This window comes from Centropristis striata, chromosome 1 (assembly GCF_030273125.1).
Source record: "Centropristis striata isolate RG_2023a ecotype Rhode Island chromosome 1, C.striata_1.0, whole genome shotgun sequence".
In the NCBI taxonomy this organism is placed as follows: Eukaryota; Metazoa; Chordata; class Actinopteri; order Perciformes; family Serranidae; genus Centropristis; species Centropristis striata.
In genome coordinates, this window is record NC_081517.1 from 31,089,210 (window position 1) to 31,104,981 (window position 15,772).

A 15,772-nucleotide genomic window follows, 5' to 3' on the forward strand; every position below is an offset into this window, starting at 1 on the left:
TAGTGAGAGCTTTTTATGTGCATCTATTAAGTGCCATGTGTTTAAGCTCTACTTTGGCTGATGCACAGAGATTCAGTTTTGTTATTTTAGAGTAGAATACATTTCTATACATCTGAATAATATTAGTGAAGCCGGAGACACTGTTGCTTAATCTCATGTTATCTACTTTAATCACACTCTTACCTTGGTGCTGTCCTGGCACTGGAAGACATAGCAGGCGCAGTTCGGTGTGTCTCTGACCAGGCAGCCGAAGCTGCTGGGCTCCTGACTATTGTGAATTAGCTTAGTCACTTGGTGAGGACGACATTCAAACAGCACAGTGTGTGTCAGTGGGTTCCAGACAACTCCCTCTCTCAGAACAGTCACACATCGCACCCACGATGCTGACACACACAGAAAAACTGTCTGAGTAGGGGTAGAGGGGTCAGGCTGTCCTCCAGACCGGGACCCAGCACCCAGATTCTTCTCTGCAGGCCGAGGCTTGCTGATCTCAGCCACCACCCAGGGCAGCATGGCCATGGTGGTCAGTTGGTGGACCGGCAGAGAGCCGATTAATGTCAGTTTGTATCTCACCTCCTCCTCCTCTCCTTCTTCCTCTACCTTTTCTCCCCATGTTGCTATCCTCTTCAGAGCAGAAGAGAGTTTCTGAGGACACGGTGAGTGAGAGGTGAGATGTGAAAGTGTTGGACATGAGCGGTTTGAAGTTATGTATGGAGGGGTTTTCTCAGAGCTGCTAGGCCTGCAGGGATCATCTCTTCTGGGCTTCACTTCAAAGTAGAGTCCCTCCATAGCTGCTGACGCCGGAGGCAGCTGTCTGCCTCAGCTTTTACCTGCAAAAAAGTCAGTTAAAGGACAGAGGCACTTAAAGGGGAAAATTCACAGTGCTCTACTTTGCCACCAGTGCAGTATCAGGACACTGTGAATCAGCTGAGTCTTGCAGTATAGTAATCACAGGGTCATTTGGAGGGTACTATAAAATGACCAGCTGGTCTTGTTTACCCAACTGGACACATGACTTGACCACTGACCTACACTTTTACAGTCTCAAGGACACACAAACAGATACATGACAGCTAAAGTATCACACTTGTGTGTCAGAGAGAGGCATGTCCTGCTGTCCTCCCCTGTCACACATAATCAACAAACGTAAACGACATTATAATCACTGTGACCACTGATTAACATGTTGGGATTTGTATGTGAAATTAATGAGAACAAGCAACTACGTCAACAGTTACTGCGGGCAATGGCGAAAATGCTTATAATAAACAGATTATACCAGCTATGGAATCAAAACGCTCAAATTATAGAGAAATAAAAACAACACATTGGCGGCTCACGTACCTCATATTTGACCTTGCTATAAAAACAAAATCCTAAACTTAAACCAGCTAGGACAGTGCGGCAAGAAATATAGGTCGGTCTGCTGCAGCGACGGAAGTTAGAATGAGATTTTATTTCCGAGGAGCGCAGCAGCACATGCCGCCCTCTTCTACCGGTTATTGTAATTTTACGCACGGAACAAGTTATTTTTACGCACGAGGTTGCGCAGACGCCAAAGCGCGCATGATACATGTTTGTTATTCAAAAAGGTACACAGTAGATATTTATATTCATTTAACATTAATTGAATCTGCTCTTCACATGTCGTCAAAGTCTTCTTACCTATTCACTGAAGTCCGATGCGTGAAGCGCTGCCAAGAGAAGTGTATTTCAGAGCTACGTACATGCGTACACACAGGGACAGAGAAAGAGAGGGAGAGCTTTACACAGCCCAGGCAGTCTCTAGTTTGAGATAAATATAGAAGATAGGGCAGATCCGACCTCCCTCCTCTCTGTACTCAGATGGAGCATGACAAGTGCATGCTGCATGCATGCTCTCCAGGAGGATGCAGGGACGACGTGACCGCACGCAGTGGGGCGTAAGTACTTGTATATCTATCTTCGTGGGGACCAACTCCAATATTAGATGTACAGAGGGAGGACATTTTTGTAAAGTGAGGACAATTTGGCCGCTCACTTCTTCAAAGTTCTGTTTAAGGGTTGGTTTGAAAGTTTTGGTTAGGGTTAAGGTTAGGCAAATTTCGTTGTGATGGTTAAGGTTAGGGTAAGGGTGAGGGAAATGCATCATGTCAGTGAGTGTCAGAGAGAAGTACACAGATGAGTTTGTATGTGCTTTAACCCTCAACAATGTCTCCACTTGTACTGTTAGAAACTGTTTTTTTTATTGAATTGTATTTTCAGGACAGCATTTTCAATATGAGGCACATAAGGAAAGGTGAGTTGGTAATTACACAACAATTGTCAACATCACTAAAATCCTGGGAAGCAGAAGAGTCTTAGTTTAAGATTCAGCATTGTGGTGTCCAGAGTCCCAGTGCAAAAAAAATAATGTGCAATATCTCCACTTGGTGGTGCTCTAAGCTTTTAGGCTTGGTCATTTTACAAATTAGCAACTCTGGAATGACAGCTTTTAAAACTTAAAAATATATTCATCTGCCACTTTCAATGTCGTAGCTTGCTATTATCTAGGACGTTAACACATTAACACATTAACACATTGACAGCAGTTTACAACATCCATTAAAGACAAAGCTAGTTTTAAAGTTACAATATCAGTTTTACCACTTCCCATTTACTTGTAAATCTTGGTAACTCTTCATATTAGCAGCCTTGTAGTTGATGCTGTAGCAGTGTGGGATGCATAAATACATCTTAAAGCAATGCGTGTATGTGAACACCACAGTGAAACAGGAGGAATGACTGCGGCTTTCAACATTTTACAGTCATGGTTTAAAATCTCCAGCACCAAAGGTAATCTCAATCCAAAACATGTAGCTGTGGCATATTGTGACTGCTGGGAGTCAAACTGGTTCTGGATCCCCCAAAACAGATGCATGGCTAAATAACAAACTCAAAGTGGAGGTGAGAGGCTGCTGTTAACTCTGCCAATGTTTCAAATAAAACACACATACTCATCAGTATGTAACAGTATCTGTGGTCTGACTGGCAGAAAACACATTGGTAAAATTGTCATTAAAGTGATTGTATTAAATTAAGAATCCCTTCTGGAGTAGTTAAGACATGATGTGAAATGCTGGTTAGTTACTGGTCCTGTATGTGAATGTTTGTCTAGCGGTGCTACTCCGGCTTGGGCTGCAGCTTGTTCTTCTCTGGCTCAAAGAAGTTTTCAATAATGGCATCAACCAAGTCATCCAACTCCTTCTTCAGGTGCTTCATGTCACTGTTTAGAGACCCAAGGAGTCAAAGGGGAGAACAGAAGATGACAAAAAATGTGGTTGGCATTTGCAAAGCAATAAGGCGATCCACAAAAAAAGTAACTTGCAAGTATTTAGATAATCTGTCAATTTTTAAGCAAAAATGAAACAATTTTCAATGCCCTTTCAGATCCATACAGTGATGTACCTGTTTCCAGGAGCAGCACAGAGTTCAGTATAGTATTTGATTTTTGGTTCAGTGCCACTGGTCCTCATGGTGGCAACACCCCCGTTAGAGAAGGTGAAAGTGATCATCTGACTGGACCTGGAGGTGGGAAGAACCTGGGACACAACAGGAAGGAGTGATGAATAGAAAAACAGTATATTTTTAAAAAATGTATTTGATTTTTATATTCTAGAGTTATATTCTTGAGTTCTACAGTACTTCTTAAATTTCCTCTTATTATGTTTATTGTAAACACTCCTAGGCAAGTCAGGGAAAACCTACAATATTTTATTAACTGATATTATCCTACAACAAATGTGTCTATATCAGCCTAAATGTTTGTGATAGGAAAAGATACTTTATTAATTTAAAAATGGTGTTGTATCAATTTGTCCAACGCCTCTCGCTACTACATTACTGCGGCAACTCTCAGCTGTGTCAACCCCTTAGTGTCAATTAACTAAGGGGACAAGAACTATGCGTTATTGTTGTAAAATACAGCTGACATACATGTGTATGAATACCAGCTAATATATTGCTATTGTACAGTCTTAGTGTACTTAAAGGACCAGGATTTAGGGGGATCTTTTAGCAGAATGGAGTGTAATATTTTTAATTGTGTTGTTAATCGTGAGTAGTCACCTAAAACTAAGGATTGTGTCCTTCTTAGCTTAGAATGAGGCCTTGTATCTACATACGAAGCGGGTCTTCTTTCATAGAGTCCAATGTGTTTCTATAGCCCAGAATGGACAAACCCAACACTGGCTCGAAAGAAAGCCTTTTACATTCATATGTTGAAGTGGCAGCTTGAATTTAGTGCCGTGAATGCACTGTATGGGCTCTCCATGTTCTACTACATGCATGGAAAAGGGGTGTGTGGGTGTTCAGTTGATTGCAATCTGCAACCTCACCACCAGATGCCACTAAATCCTACACACTGCTCCATTAATTAATGCCCACAGTTCAGGTTTAAACCTGCAATAACTGACATTTCAGTGGAAAGTTGTGAACAAAACAGCGAAATATAATCACCTTCAAGTTTATCTGTCTATTAGTAGACAATGTAACATTCTTGCTGTATATAAACATTTGTAAAACTGCATGTCAAGACAAAAATATAGAAATCGCCAGAGGTTTGTCCCGCTCGTGACCATGTGTTCCTTGTGTGCACTTACAGCTTTTTTGTCGGACTGGTTGCTGTCGTACCCGGTGGTCAAGTCTCGTACAGCAGAGATTGAGAAGCGACCACATTCAGTGGGATACGATTCCTTCTGCCCACTGTAGTTGCGCAGGCGCTCGAACAAGCTGCGGATCACATCCTGGTCATGGCAGATGAAATACGAGTTCTTAGTGATGTGGTAGCCGTACCTGGCAAAGAGGAGCAGAGCGAGTCAGAGTTAGATCCTGCAGCATCTTAGTAATATATAATGAATATTATGTATAAACTGTATGTGAGTCTTACTCTTCATAGATGGCAGTAAGTTGTTGAGAAAGGTTTGTTTTTTTCGTGGCCAGGTAGGAAATCATCTCTCCTGCTATGGCGGCAGCACTCACGCCATCCTTGTCCAATACAGAGGGACTACACATATACCCTGCAACACACACACACACACACACACACACACACACACACACACACACACACACACACACACACACACACACACACACACACACACACACACACACACACACACACACACACACACACACACACACACACACACACACACACACACACACACACACACACACACACACACACACACACACACACACACACACACACACACACACACACAGACGATATGTGTTAACCTCCAGCTGCTGTGGGTCACTTGCCTCTTTTACTGAGAGTGCTGCAAAGGCATGCGATTCCATTTACAGCACCATAATCATGTTATATGGGAATGCTGTCAAGTATGTGAGGCTGTAAGTGTGTATTGAGTGAATATCTGTCATGTAACCTAAAGGGACCTTTAACCAAATGCATGGCGTTTTACTGCTAAGACCAGTTTTCTCTGTTAAGTTGACATGTCTGATATTTTAATGCTTTCTCTGATTTTAACGATTGATGAATTCATTTAACAAATACTGTACAAAATAGTAAGAAAACCAGTATAAATACACTCCAGTAGATATTTGGTTCTACATGCAGTGTCAGACAGGAAGCCACAGAGTTCGAAGAAGCTGAAGGGAGCTCTGAAAAAAGGCACCAGTTCTGGCCCAAACAGTGGAAATTGTTAGACTGGTTTACTTTACTGGTTATACTAATTGCACTGGTTGATTGAGCCAGAGAAGTGCTGAGTGTGATGCATTTCCAGGTGTAGATTGTTGTCGAGTATTATGAGACGTATTGTCAGAGTAGATAATATAGCTGTATTGCAATGGGTTAGCGATAGGGAAAATAAGTGATTTAACTACATAATTTTGATTTTCAAATAGCATAACTATTGTTTACTGTCATTGTTGAAATAACCAACATGAAACAGAACACAACCTCCCATAGACACCACCAATTAAAGACGCATTTAGCAAGATCAAGTAAGGACAAAGCATGTTTTCTTGGCAGATATATAAAGACAGTTTACAGTAAAAACTGTATATTTATTGTTCTAAAGAAACATTACCCTTTCTCATGTGTTCATTTAAATGTCGTCAACAAAATGTAAAGGTTTTTAACATTATTGTCATGCATTTGTTACTATGCATACTATTCTCACTCAGTTTTTATCATCAAGCAAGATTTCTCAACGGCCCTCTGGCCAGTCTGGATCTTGTAAGCTGCCAAATGCATTCTGTTAAAAGTTGTCCTTGGCCTAAAACTGACCCCACTGTAGATACATTTATATCAGATGAAAACTTTTAGGCTAATCATATCAACATGTCTTGTGACATTGTGGAGATCATTACAAGAGCAAACCACAAAGAATTAATTGGATCCACTTTCCTGTGATTATACCCATGGACAACATTCATTTGTGTGTGTGTGTGTGTGTGTGTGTGTGTGTGTGTGTGTGTGTGCACGCGCGCGCACGTACCTATGGCCTCCTCAAAGGCAAACAGAACAGTCTTGCCCTGGTCCAACAGGTCTTTGGCTCTGTTTCCCATCCACTTGAACCCTGTCAATGTTTCCTGTGCAAACAGAGGTGACAGTAACAGTCAAGTCGGGTTTGAAATAACCAATCAACCGTCAATATCCATTAGCCACAGTTTATCCCCATTTTCTCATAAATAAGTATTGCTAAAAGCATTTTATGACCATTCCTAACCAGACAATTTGATATACTGGAAAATGCAGTTAAAGGAATGCTTCAGCCGTAAAATTTTATATTTCATCCTGTTTACTCTCATGAACCTTGAAACTTTAGTTTTACTTACATGCTTCCACAGTGAACAAAGAATCCAAAACCAAAATTATTGATGAACTGAAATAATCAGGGGCCACATTTAACAACGGCAAAATTATATCAAAACATCCATTTATGATCTTTAGGATTTAGGATTTTCTACAACAATCTTAGGTAACGTGGGGGATTAATTGAAATAGAAATAAATATTTTGCATGTGAAGTATTCCTTTAAGGAGGTGTTCCTGCAGCATTAAACCACACAACTGTTGGATGCATGAGGATATACTGATCAGATACGCAAGAAAAAATAAATAAATTTATAGCCTTGAACTTGACTAGCGTTACCTCAAAGTGGAAGCCTTCCTTGAGAGCGATGGCGCGCAGTATTTTGGATGAGACGGTGCTCGACAGCATGTAGACGTTTTTAACAGCAGCCGCGTCAGAGTTTTGCTGTTTCCAGCAGCGGAACATCCACCAGCCGAGCAAGGCTCCCAACTCATTACCACTGAACACTCGCCACTGTCCGCTGACAGAGAGAGAGACAGATATAACCTTATTCATCAGCAGTCTGTGTTGTTCAAAGCATTTGGCTCTGAAAGTTTGAGGGTTTTAATGACGTTGGAAGAAGTTCAAAATCTACACTTTTGCACACAATATCAAATACTGCCATCATGACATTTTTACATCAGCATATGCTCTTGTACATGTTAGTAGTACTCCATTTCTTTCATGCAAGGTTTCTCACCGACCCTCACCCCAGTTTAGATCTTGTAAAAGGATTTTGTTAACACTCAAGTTGTCTTTGGTCGTCAACTGACCCTAAAGCGGTAGAGGTAAAGTAGTGAAAATATTTGAAATATAGTGCACACTTAAAAAGATACTGTGACTATATTTAAGGTGGTCCTTTTCTTAGGTGGTTTAAATACATTTTGCTCCTATCCTCAGCAGTATGTTGTTTAACTTCCCTGCCGGTACTCCTGCCTACTTCTCCGAACTGGGGGCGAACCTCATACAACCCCACTTCAATGAGTCCAAACTATCCCTTTAACATGTTAAATAATGGAATATCACACAATCACTATATACACATAGACACAAACCTCTCCTGCTTCTCAGCGATGGCCAGTCGATCAGCATCTGGGTCATTTGCCAACACAACAGTGGCTCCCTCCTTCTCTGCCAGTGCAAACGACAGTGTCTGCAAAACACGCACACACATGCTACACCTTCAACCAAAATACACCTTTTATACATGACTACATGTGATGTGAATGTTCAGAACATACCAGGACTCCCTCTCCTTCCTCGGGATTGGGATATTTGACCGTGGGGAATTCGGGGTCTGGATCTTTCTGTTCCTCTACAGCGTATGGAGGGTGAAGGTCAAAGGCCTTGAAAGCTGACTGGACAAATGCATGGCCAACTCCGTGCACAGATGTATGCACAATTTTCACCTCTGAACTCTTGTTTATGTCCCTGTGAAGAAAGAAGCTGGAGTCAAAACTCTTTTTTCCTTGCATTTCCACGTGTTTCACCTCATTTAAACTCTGTCATATTGTGTGAGTGTGTGTCCTTGTGTGTCCTACAGTGGCATCTGATTCATGCATACGAAACAATAATTACCATCAGATTAAACATGGTTTATCTAGTTCTACATCATATCTTCAATATGATGTAGAACTAGATAAACCATGTTCTCTGTCCCCATGTGTTATTTTCTGTTCAGTAGGTAGTTATAAATGCATCACCTGTGATGACAGTGTGTCTGAATGGCTTTGAAGTATTGTGTGTGAATGTCCTGATAGGGATCTTTTAGCAAGGGACTCTTCCGGGCCTCCTCTGTGTTCCAGGACTCAGACCAGGGCTCCAGGTTCTCCTCTATGGCCTTGGCAATACCTTTGTCATGAGGAGACACAATCTGGGCTCCATTGTCCCAGTACACCTGAGGACACAGAGTAAGCAACAGAGGACACATAGAACAATATATGTTATCAACTGGGAGTAAAGTCAGGGCCTGAGGCAACAACTAACAACTAATTAAATAAATACCGAACAAACAAGTAAGGAAGGAAAGAAGCAAGTAAGTGATTAATTAGGTTAAAGCTGTTACCTTGTATCCATTGTCCTGTTTGGGGTTGTGAGAAGCCGTCACCATGATCCCAGCACACAGACCCAGGTGTGAAACTGTGAAAGGCTGCAGGGAGAGAAATATGTCACTTACACTCAAATATCATACTAAATCATAGCTAAGATATAGTTTACTGCAAGCATACAGTGTGAAAAACAAGGAAATGCTAACTTATGTCATTGAAGGACAACATCATAGCTCTAATTTTATTTCTAGCAACAAACAAACAGCTGAATCTGTTTTTGCCTATGAAAATGGAGGCAGTGTGACATTTCAGTGAAATTCCAATGGCCATGTGTGTGGGACACTTCAGTCTGTGAGCCAGCATTAATTACTTTGAGGGACTCAAGTGATTCTGCATTTTTCTTTTCACCATCTGTTGTAAATATAACTCTTCCTGTGCTGCCCACAGACCTTACCTCACATAAACCAACCTACTTATTTAACATGAACTTTAGTGGTGGATCTTCTTGCAGCAATAAGGACAACAACATAAAATTCAGGTGAAAATAGTATTATAGTATTATCAGTAATCCTGACTGGCCTCAGATGTAAATGTTCATGGTTGCAGGTGGTTGTTACGTGCACTCATACCTAACCAGTTCCACCAAAACTGTCATGTTGCAAAAGGTAGGTAGGTAAATTAGTTAAGTTACATTTACATATATAAATTTTCATTTTAACATGGATGATGTTTTCTATTTACTACACAACCCCTAAAATGGGAGACTTTTGAAAACGCTGTCGACCTCATTTTAGATTGAAAACAGGATTCTGTTTTAGTCTGATCTCTGCTCTTACTTTTTGCCATTGCTGTTTTTCCTCCTTAGTATATTTCTCCAACTAAGCAAACAGCTGCAGAGTCGACAATCTGCTTCCTGTTTACAACTGCACAAATGCATGCCCAGAGCACGTATAGGCATGCTCGTATAGTGGGAGATTATTTCGCAAAAAGTGCTAAGACGTTTCCGTTCACAGAAATCACTTTCGATTTAAAATAGCGTTTTAGAATAAAAACACATTGGAGTGTTATGACAAAGTGCCATGCGTATGCCTTTTCACATAACTCTCTGAACATTTTCACATAACTTTATATCTCTTTCAATTAATTTTATATCATTTTCATGCGAACACAATCCGCCCTTTTCATCCTCTAAGATAACAGGTCACAGTTGCTTCTTGTTCTTGCGTAGGATGCCTGCTATCTCAAGTCCTCAAGGTCGTAAGGCTGTACCTCCTTAACCAATACACACACACTCATTGTAACTCTATAAAAACTGTTAGTTCTCTTTGTCTGCAGATTCACTCTGTGCAGACCTTTTTGACTGTACCTTGTGCTCTCCTAATTGAAATTAGAATAAACCTTTTTTGCTTATACTCCAACGACTCGGTGATCTTTCCTCCTTTTAACGATTTTTGCCACTACAGGAGTGTTTGTGGCTAAGTGTAAGTATCACTAAGTACATGATGTCAAGTTCAAATCTTTGTGTCTATTTTACAAATGCTTTTAACCACACAAGAGATTCTTACTGCAGCCCAGACAAATTCTTGTGAATGGTCAGAGAGTTTTTAACCTAGTATAATCGGTGAATCCTATGTGTGTTATGCAACCTGCAGTATATGAAGAGGTCATGCACTTTTTGAATGGAATTTGCCCTTTACCTTCTGTCACGCTGTCATCTACTCCACCAGGCAAACTCATCTGACTTTAAGAGTAGTTTTGTTCCACAAACTTAGGCTACAATTATGATATTAACTTTCACAACCCAACAACCCACCGGGGGATTTGAAAAGCTTAAATAAATAAATAAAATCTGTAAAATTACACTATTTATCATAGCCAGAAATAGAAGATAATCTACACGAATTATCTTGGACAGTACTTAAAGGAATAAAGACTCAATCTAAGAATAAAAAGCTATTTCATCAAAATCACTTTATTCTTCTTGTCTCACTTGAAATTACACCAAAAATACCTACTCCTACTTTTAGTAACAATTGTGCTGTTTCCATAGAGGTGCAGTTTTTGTATACTGCAATGAAAAAAGAGGCCACACTGAGTAAAATTTGACAGGAGCAAAACAAAAACCCCTTTAACTGCTTATGGTTCAGAGGGTAAAGCAGGTTTAAAAAGAAGTAGTGAGCAGTAAAATGATACTAAGAGGTTACATCATCTGTGTCTGCTGCAATGTCGAAAAAACCCAAATGAGGAAATTAGAGAAGTTCAAGTGATTACCACAAAGGGTGTGGGGGTGATGTCAGAGAAGAGGTGGACCGGCACCCCGCGGCTGATGAACACAGCTGCAGCCAGGTTGGAGAAGCGCTTGCTGCTGCCCCCGCTGGGTGGGTCAGCCCGGGCATCATACCCAATCACCACCCCTCGCTCCTTCAAGTCAGCAAAACTCTCCTCCAGGTAGCGACAGAAACCCTGTCAGAGGGAAAGAGTAACAACATGTGAACTATGCAGTCAACCAAGAGTCTGGATTGTCTTCAAACCGAGAACAACTGGCTCTGCATGTGACTTGATGCTTAATGTGAGTTTCTCTGTTAACCAACCTGTGTGGTCTGAATGATAGTGAGATCATTCATACGAGACGTGCCGGGGCCCATGGCTGCTCTCAGCCCTGCTGTACCAAACTCCATCCTGGAGGAGAAACATTTCCTCAGAGCCTCCACCGCTCCTTCCTTCACCAGGTCCTGCACCATTGACAAAGTCTTGGGGTTCTAGGGAAGAAAAACATGCCCATATTTTGTTATGCACAGGAATAAAAACAATATTTCATTTTCCTATGACACTGAATTACCTTAGAATGAATAAGATTAATAAAAAGGCTTACCTTCCTTACAAATTGTAGATCTGATTAGCAGTATATCAGTTTGACTTCTAATGTAATATTTAAAAAGCTGCCATGTGATACGTTTTTTGTCTGTTATGAAACAAAGTTTTAACTTACTTTAAAAAAATAATGGCAGCATTTATTATATATATATATTGGAGGAAGAGATCTAAATGGATAATTCAGCTCCCTGTAAAAACCTCCGGAACACTGACAGAATCCTAACCATGAGAAACTGATTGTAATGACGCCATTGCTGCCTCTTTTGTTTTTGTTGGATTGAGAGGCTTTTGGTTGAAAAAATGACATTGTTCATGTTTAAGTCTGCTATGCTTAAAACTAATAAAGTGAAACAAAAATAGTTCATTTTCCATCAATCAATTCATTGATTGATTATTTCTGCACAAATTCAGATTGGGTGCAGTGTCTGATTGTCCTACAAACTTCACTTTGTCAGCTATGTTGCATTTCATTGTGATGTGTCGATTTTCTAAATGAAGTAAACACTTTACTAAAGAATTAGTTACAAATAGCAATTACAAATACAGCAAGTGGGTCCATATGATGCTTCCTATTCAAAAGGGCCACTGAGCAGACTGCTCTAATGCAATTAAGTTAAGACTAATGAACCAGCGTCCCTTCCCCAATGTGACCTGATTAGTGCCGTTCCACGTCTCTTTAAGACCATGAATGACTTGGTTTGTGTTGGTCAGATGACCGGATGCATGTTAGTCTGGTAACATATCTGTGCGCTTTAACATCGTGTAACCTGAGCCACTTTTCTGTGAAATTACTTTTGATCAGTATATCAATCTGTACGCAGTAAATTTATTGTCCTTTTGATGAGGACAGCTGGGAGGGAGCTGTGTTCGATGTGAAGCTTTTATATTTGTTTTATGTTTTTACAGCACAAAATACTCTGACTTTTTTCCCACAGTATTTATTTATTTAACCTTTATTTAACCAGGGAATATCCCATTGAGATTAAGAACCTCTTTTTCAAGGGAGTACTGGCCAAGAGGCAGCACACACAAAATACAGTTACATATTTACATAAGATACAGTAACTACATAGACTAATACTCTGAGAAGCTACATTTTTATTTTACAGTTCTTTTATTTCCAAAGTAAAAAGCTAACCTCCATTGGAGAAGTCTTGGAGAAGAACTGATCCATTTTAACACAAGTAAATATTCATTCATTGTTCTTGTATTTAATAGAAACTTGCCTGCAGAGAAATTTCACATTTTGTTGTTCAATTTATTAGAACTAATTATTGGAAGGGGACCAACTCAACACTGCCTCTGAATTCCCAGGACATTACATTATCCTTTACAAGATTTGTTTATCTTAATTATTTAGGAATTACAGATCTGTAAAGAAAGCATGATCACAGAGCACAATCTAGTTTAATTGTTCAAAAGCTAGTCATGAAGCACCAGTTGTAAGTAAAGCAAATTTACAAAAATACTATAATTTAGTACATTCTAAGGAACTTTACTTAAGTATCTCCTACTTTTAATCCCCTACAGTTGGAGGCAAATAATCTTTTCACTGATTTCACACATTTTAATAAAGTTACCAGCCACTTTGCAGATTTGAATTACTAATACAAATTCTAAACCTAAAAATAGAGTTAAAGTGAAGTATTATTTAGGGATTGATAGGCTTGACTTAAATATTGCTTTCCCTAACTTTTAAGCAAATAAATACATAGATATATATTTACTGAATTGTTATGTATTAGTAAAATGATCAATCATGCATCATCAACTTGGAAAAAGAAATCCTGGAAATAAACAGGAATTAAAATTTAAATGTAAACCTTTAAAATGCAACAAAAATTCTGAAAATTGGAATTAAAATCATTATAATGAATGTATAGTATATCAACATAGAATTGAATTGAATAGATTGGTCCCATTATTATCTTTAGTCTATCCAGCTATAATGATAATTATGTATTATGTATAATTACGATTATGATAATAATATAATAATATTAAATGTATTGCCCTTGAACTCCAATGTAAAAATGAAAAATTTAGAAAAAGGGGGAGAGGTAATATTTCGAGAAAAAACTTCAACAAAAAAAAAGTCGCAGATTTAAGAGATTTGAAGTGGCAGATTTGTCTCGTAGATTTGCCACTTTAATCTCGTAAACTTTTTTCTCAAAATATTACTCCCCTCCCCCGGGTCCGTACGTTTTGTTTTCACACATTCTGGCTGTATGGAATATCCTCCAATATTCTCTAGGGTTGAAATTTGGAATTTGCAAGTATTTCAATGAGTGCCCAATTAAGGGTTAATAATGCAGTATTTAATATACATTATTCTGAAACTGGCCATCCTGAATGAGTAGTACTTTAATTTTTGGTATTAATGCTAGTGAGATTTTGGATGCAGGACTTTTTCACTGTAGTATTGATATTTTTTGCACATGTATAAATGAATACTGAATACGTCTTTCACTACTGGTAGCATTAAACTCCCACAGTACCTGATGCAACATTAGTGTCATTTGTAGTGTCGGTTAGTGTTTTATTTGACACTGCTGTTTCTCGTTACTACTTTCTTAATATTATAGTCAACCCTACACACTGTAGTAATGACTGGAAGTCTTTACCAAACACTGACTCAGTTATATAACACCAGCAGGTAACAAACTGTCAGACTACAGTAACGTTTGGGTCTCAGTACGTTAAGCTAGCAGCTAGCTGTCAGTTACCTTGTCATACTGCAGCCACTGTTTGACAGCCTGGTCCAGCTTTGTGTCTCCCGTGTTGGACAAACCGTTCTCCATTTCCCTTCTTCACCAAGTCAGGATCCTGTACAGCTCACTAACTCTGGTTATACGAGGTGAGAGTGCTCACAATGATCACTTTCACAACCAGAAAGGAAAGAGCAGAAGTGGATGCGTCCACTTGACTGTCCACAGCTCGGGGCGGAGCGACGTAATGCGTCACGAGTTTCTCATCTGGTGCGTTCACGGTTTGACGCAAATGTGGTAATTACGTTGTGTTTAGGATGATACATGGACTTCATGGACTACTTCAACAAGTACTCTTGAGTATCTGAATAATTTCATTATTCTCGCAAATCTAATAGATATTTACCAAAACTGTCACCTTTTCTCCTGGAACTCTTTACTTAAGCAACTCAGTGTATTAGAACAGTGATTATCAGTTGTGCTTCCCTTGGGGGTCATGGAAAAGTTTTCAGATGAAATCTATGAATAATTATACACTGATGTAAAGTTTTTTAAAGCTTGCATTTATTTTATGATATGCTTTTTATAAATCATTACTTATTTACACAAACTAGTTACTTTTTTATTTTATTTTGAACTAATTATTATTGTTTTTCATTGTAAAACATAAATCACATACACTCTTGAACAGTCCTTGACATCAACAAAGCTCCTCTATCGTTAAAAAAAAGGTGATTTTTTTTCATGAAAGTAACTCAGTTTTAATTAAAAACTAAAAATAGCCCATGCATTCATCCTTTCTTCCATAAAAAAACATACACATACACAGATTGTCTAGTCAGACAGATACATAATTAGTTATCCATCTTCATTCAAATATATACTTTATCATTTGCAACTGTGTGGTCCATTCTTCAATTATAACCACTTTGTCTTTTTGTCCATTGTTCCACTGTAGGAGATTGCTGTTGCATAATTTCCCTTGCAATCAACAATAATATTTTGAAAATATGCAGTTTATCTCCACAAAGGAAACCTCTTTTTATCTGATTTCCTTGTGCAATAATGTACATTGAAACTACCTTAGATTGTCTGTCATAGAGTCAGGGACATTTAAGCATAATTGTAACGTTGTTGGAAACTGTTTAATTAAATATGGACTTATGTGCTAAAAGATTTGGGAAATTAAATGTGTAGAAAGTATCACAAGTCTTTTTTGTTCTTTTTGACCATTTCCAGTACATCAACAACAGCTTTGACAATAGCTCAACTGTCAGCACAGAACTCCCCCATTTGTTCCT

The 15,772-nt window shown here is 39.0% G+C and overlaps 2 protein-coding genes across 2 annotated transcripts in view; both read right to left on the reverse strand.

Moving 5' to 3' along the window:
- Positions 1-1,831, reverse strand: part of tbc1d1 (TBC1 (tre-2/USP6, BUB2, cdc16) domain family, member 1) — a 51,926-nt gene extending 50,095 nt beyond the window's left edge. The window contains exons 1-2 of the mRNA XM_059338141.1: positions 1,666-1,831; positions 184-830 (exon numbers count right to left, since the gene is read on the reverse strand). Coding sequence (XP_059194124.1) covers positions 184-789 — 606 coding nt within the window. The 5' untranslated portion in view covers positions 790-830; positions 1,666-1,831. The remainder of the gene's footprint in view (positions 1-183; positions 831-1,665) is intronic.
- Positions 1,832-2,200: 369 nt separating this feature from the next.
- Positions 2,201-14,684, reverse strand: pgm2 (phosphoglucomutase 2). Its single transcript, XM_059338155.1, has 13 exons — positions 14,490-14,684; positions 11,481-11,648; positions 11,161-11,352; positions 8,907-8,990; positions 8,545-8,738; positions 8,083-8,272; positions 7,897-7,994; positions 7,142-7,322; positions 6,486-6,579; positions 4,907-5,036; positions 4,620-4,812; positions 3,427-3,560; positions 2,201-3,244 (listed from the first exon to the last, which is right to left on the reverse strand). The coding sequence occupies exons 1-13, from the start codon at positions 14,562-14,564 to the stop codon at positions 3,142-3,144; spliced, it is 1,836 nt and encodes a 611-aa protein (XP_059194138.1). The 5' UTR covers positions 14,565-14,684; the 3' UTR covers positions 2,201-3,141.
- Between the last annotated feature and the right edge of the window lie 1,088 nt (positions 14,685-15,772).

Bases quoted from the DNA above. Each gene is read 5' to 3' on its own strand.
- pgm2 (XM_059338155.1), bottom strand. From the start codon at position 14,564: ATGGAGAACGGTTTGTCCAACACGGGAGACACAAAGCTGGACCAGGCT. The intron at 7,995-8,082 runs GTATGTTCTGAA...CGTGTTTTGCAG, and splicing joins AGGAAGGAGAGGGAGTCCTG to ACACTGTCGTTTGCACTGGC. The intron at 7,323-7,896 runs GTTTGTGTCTAT...TCTCTCTGTCAG, and splicing joins ATCGCTGAGAAGCAGGAGAG to CGGACAGTGGCGAGTGTTCA.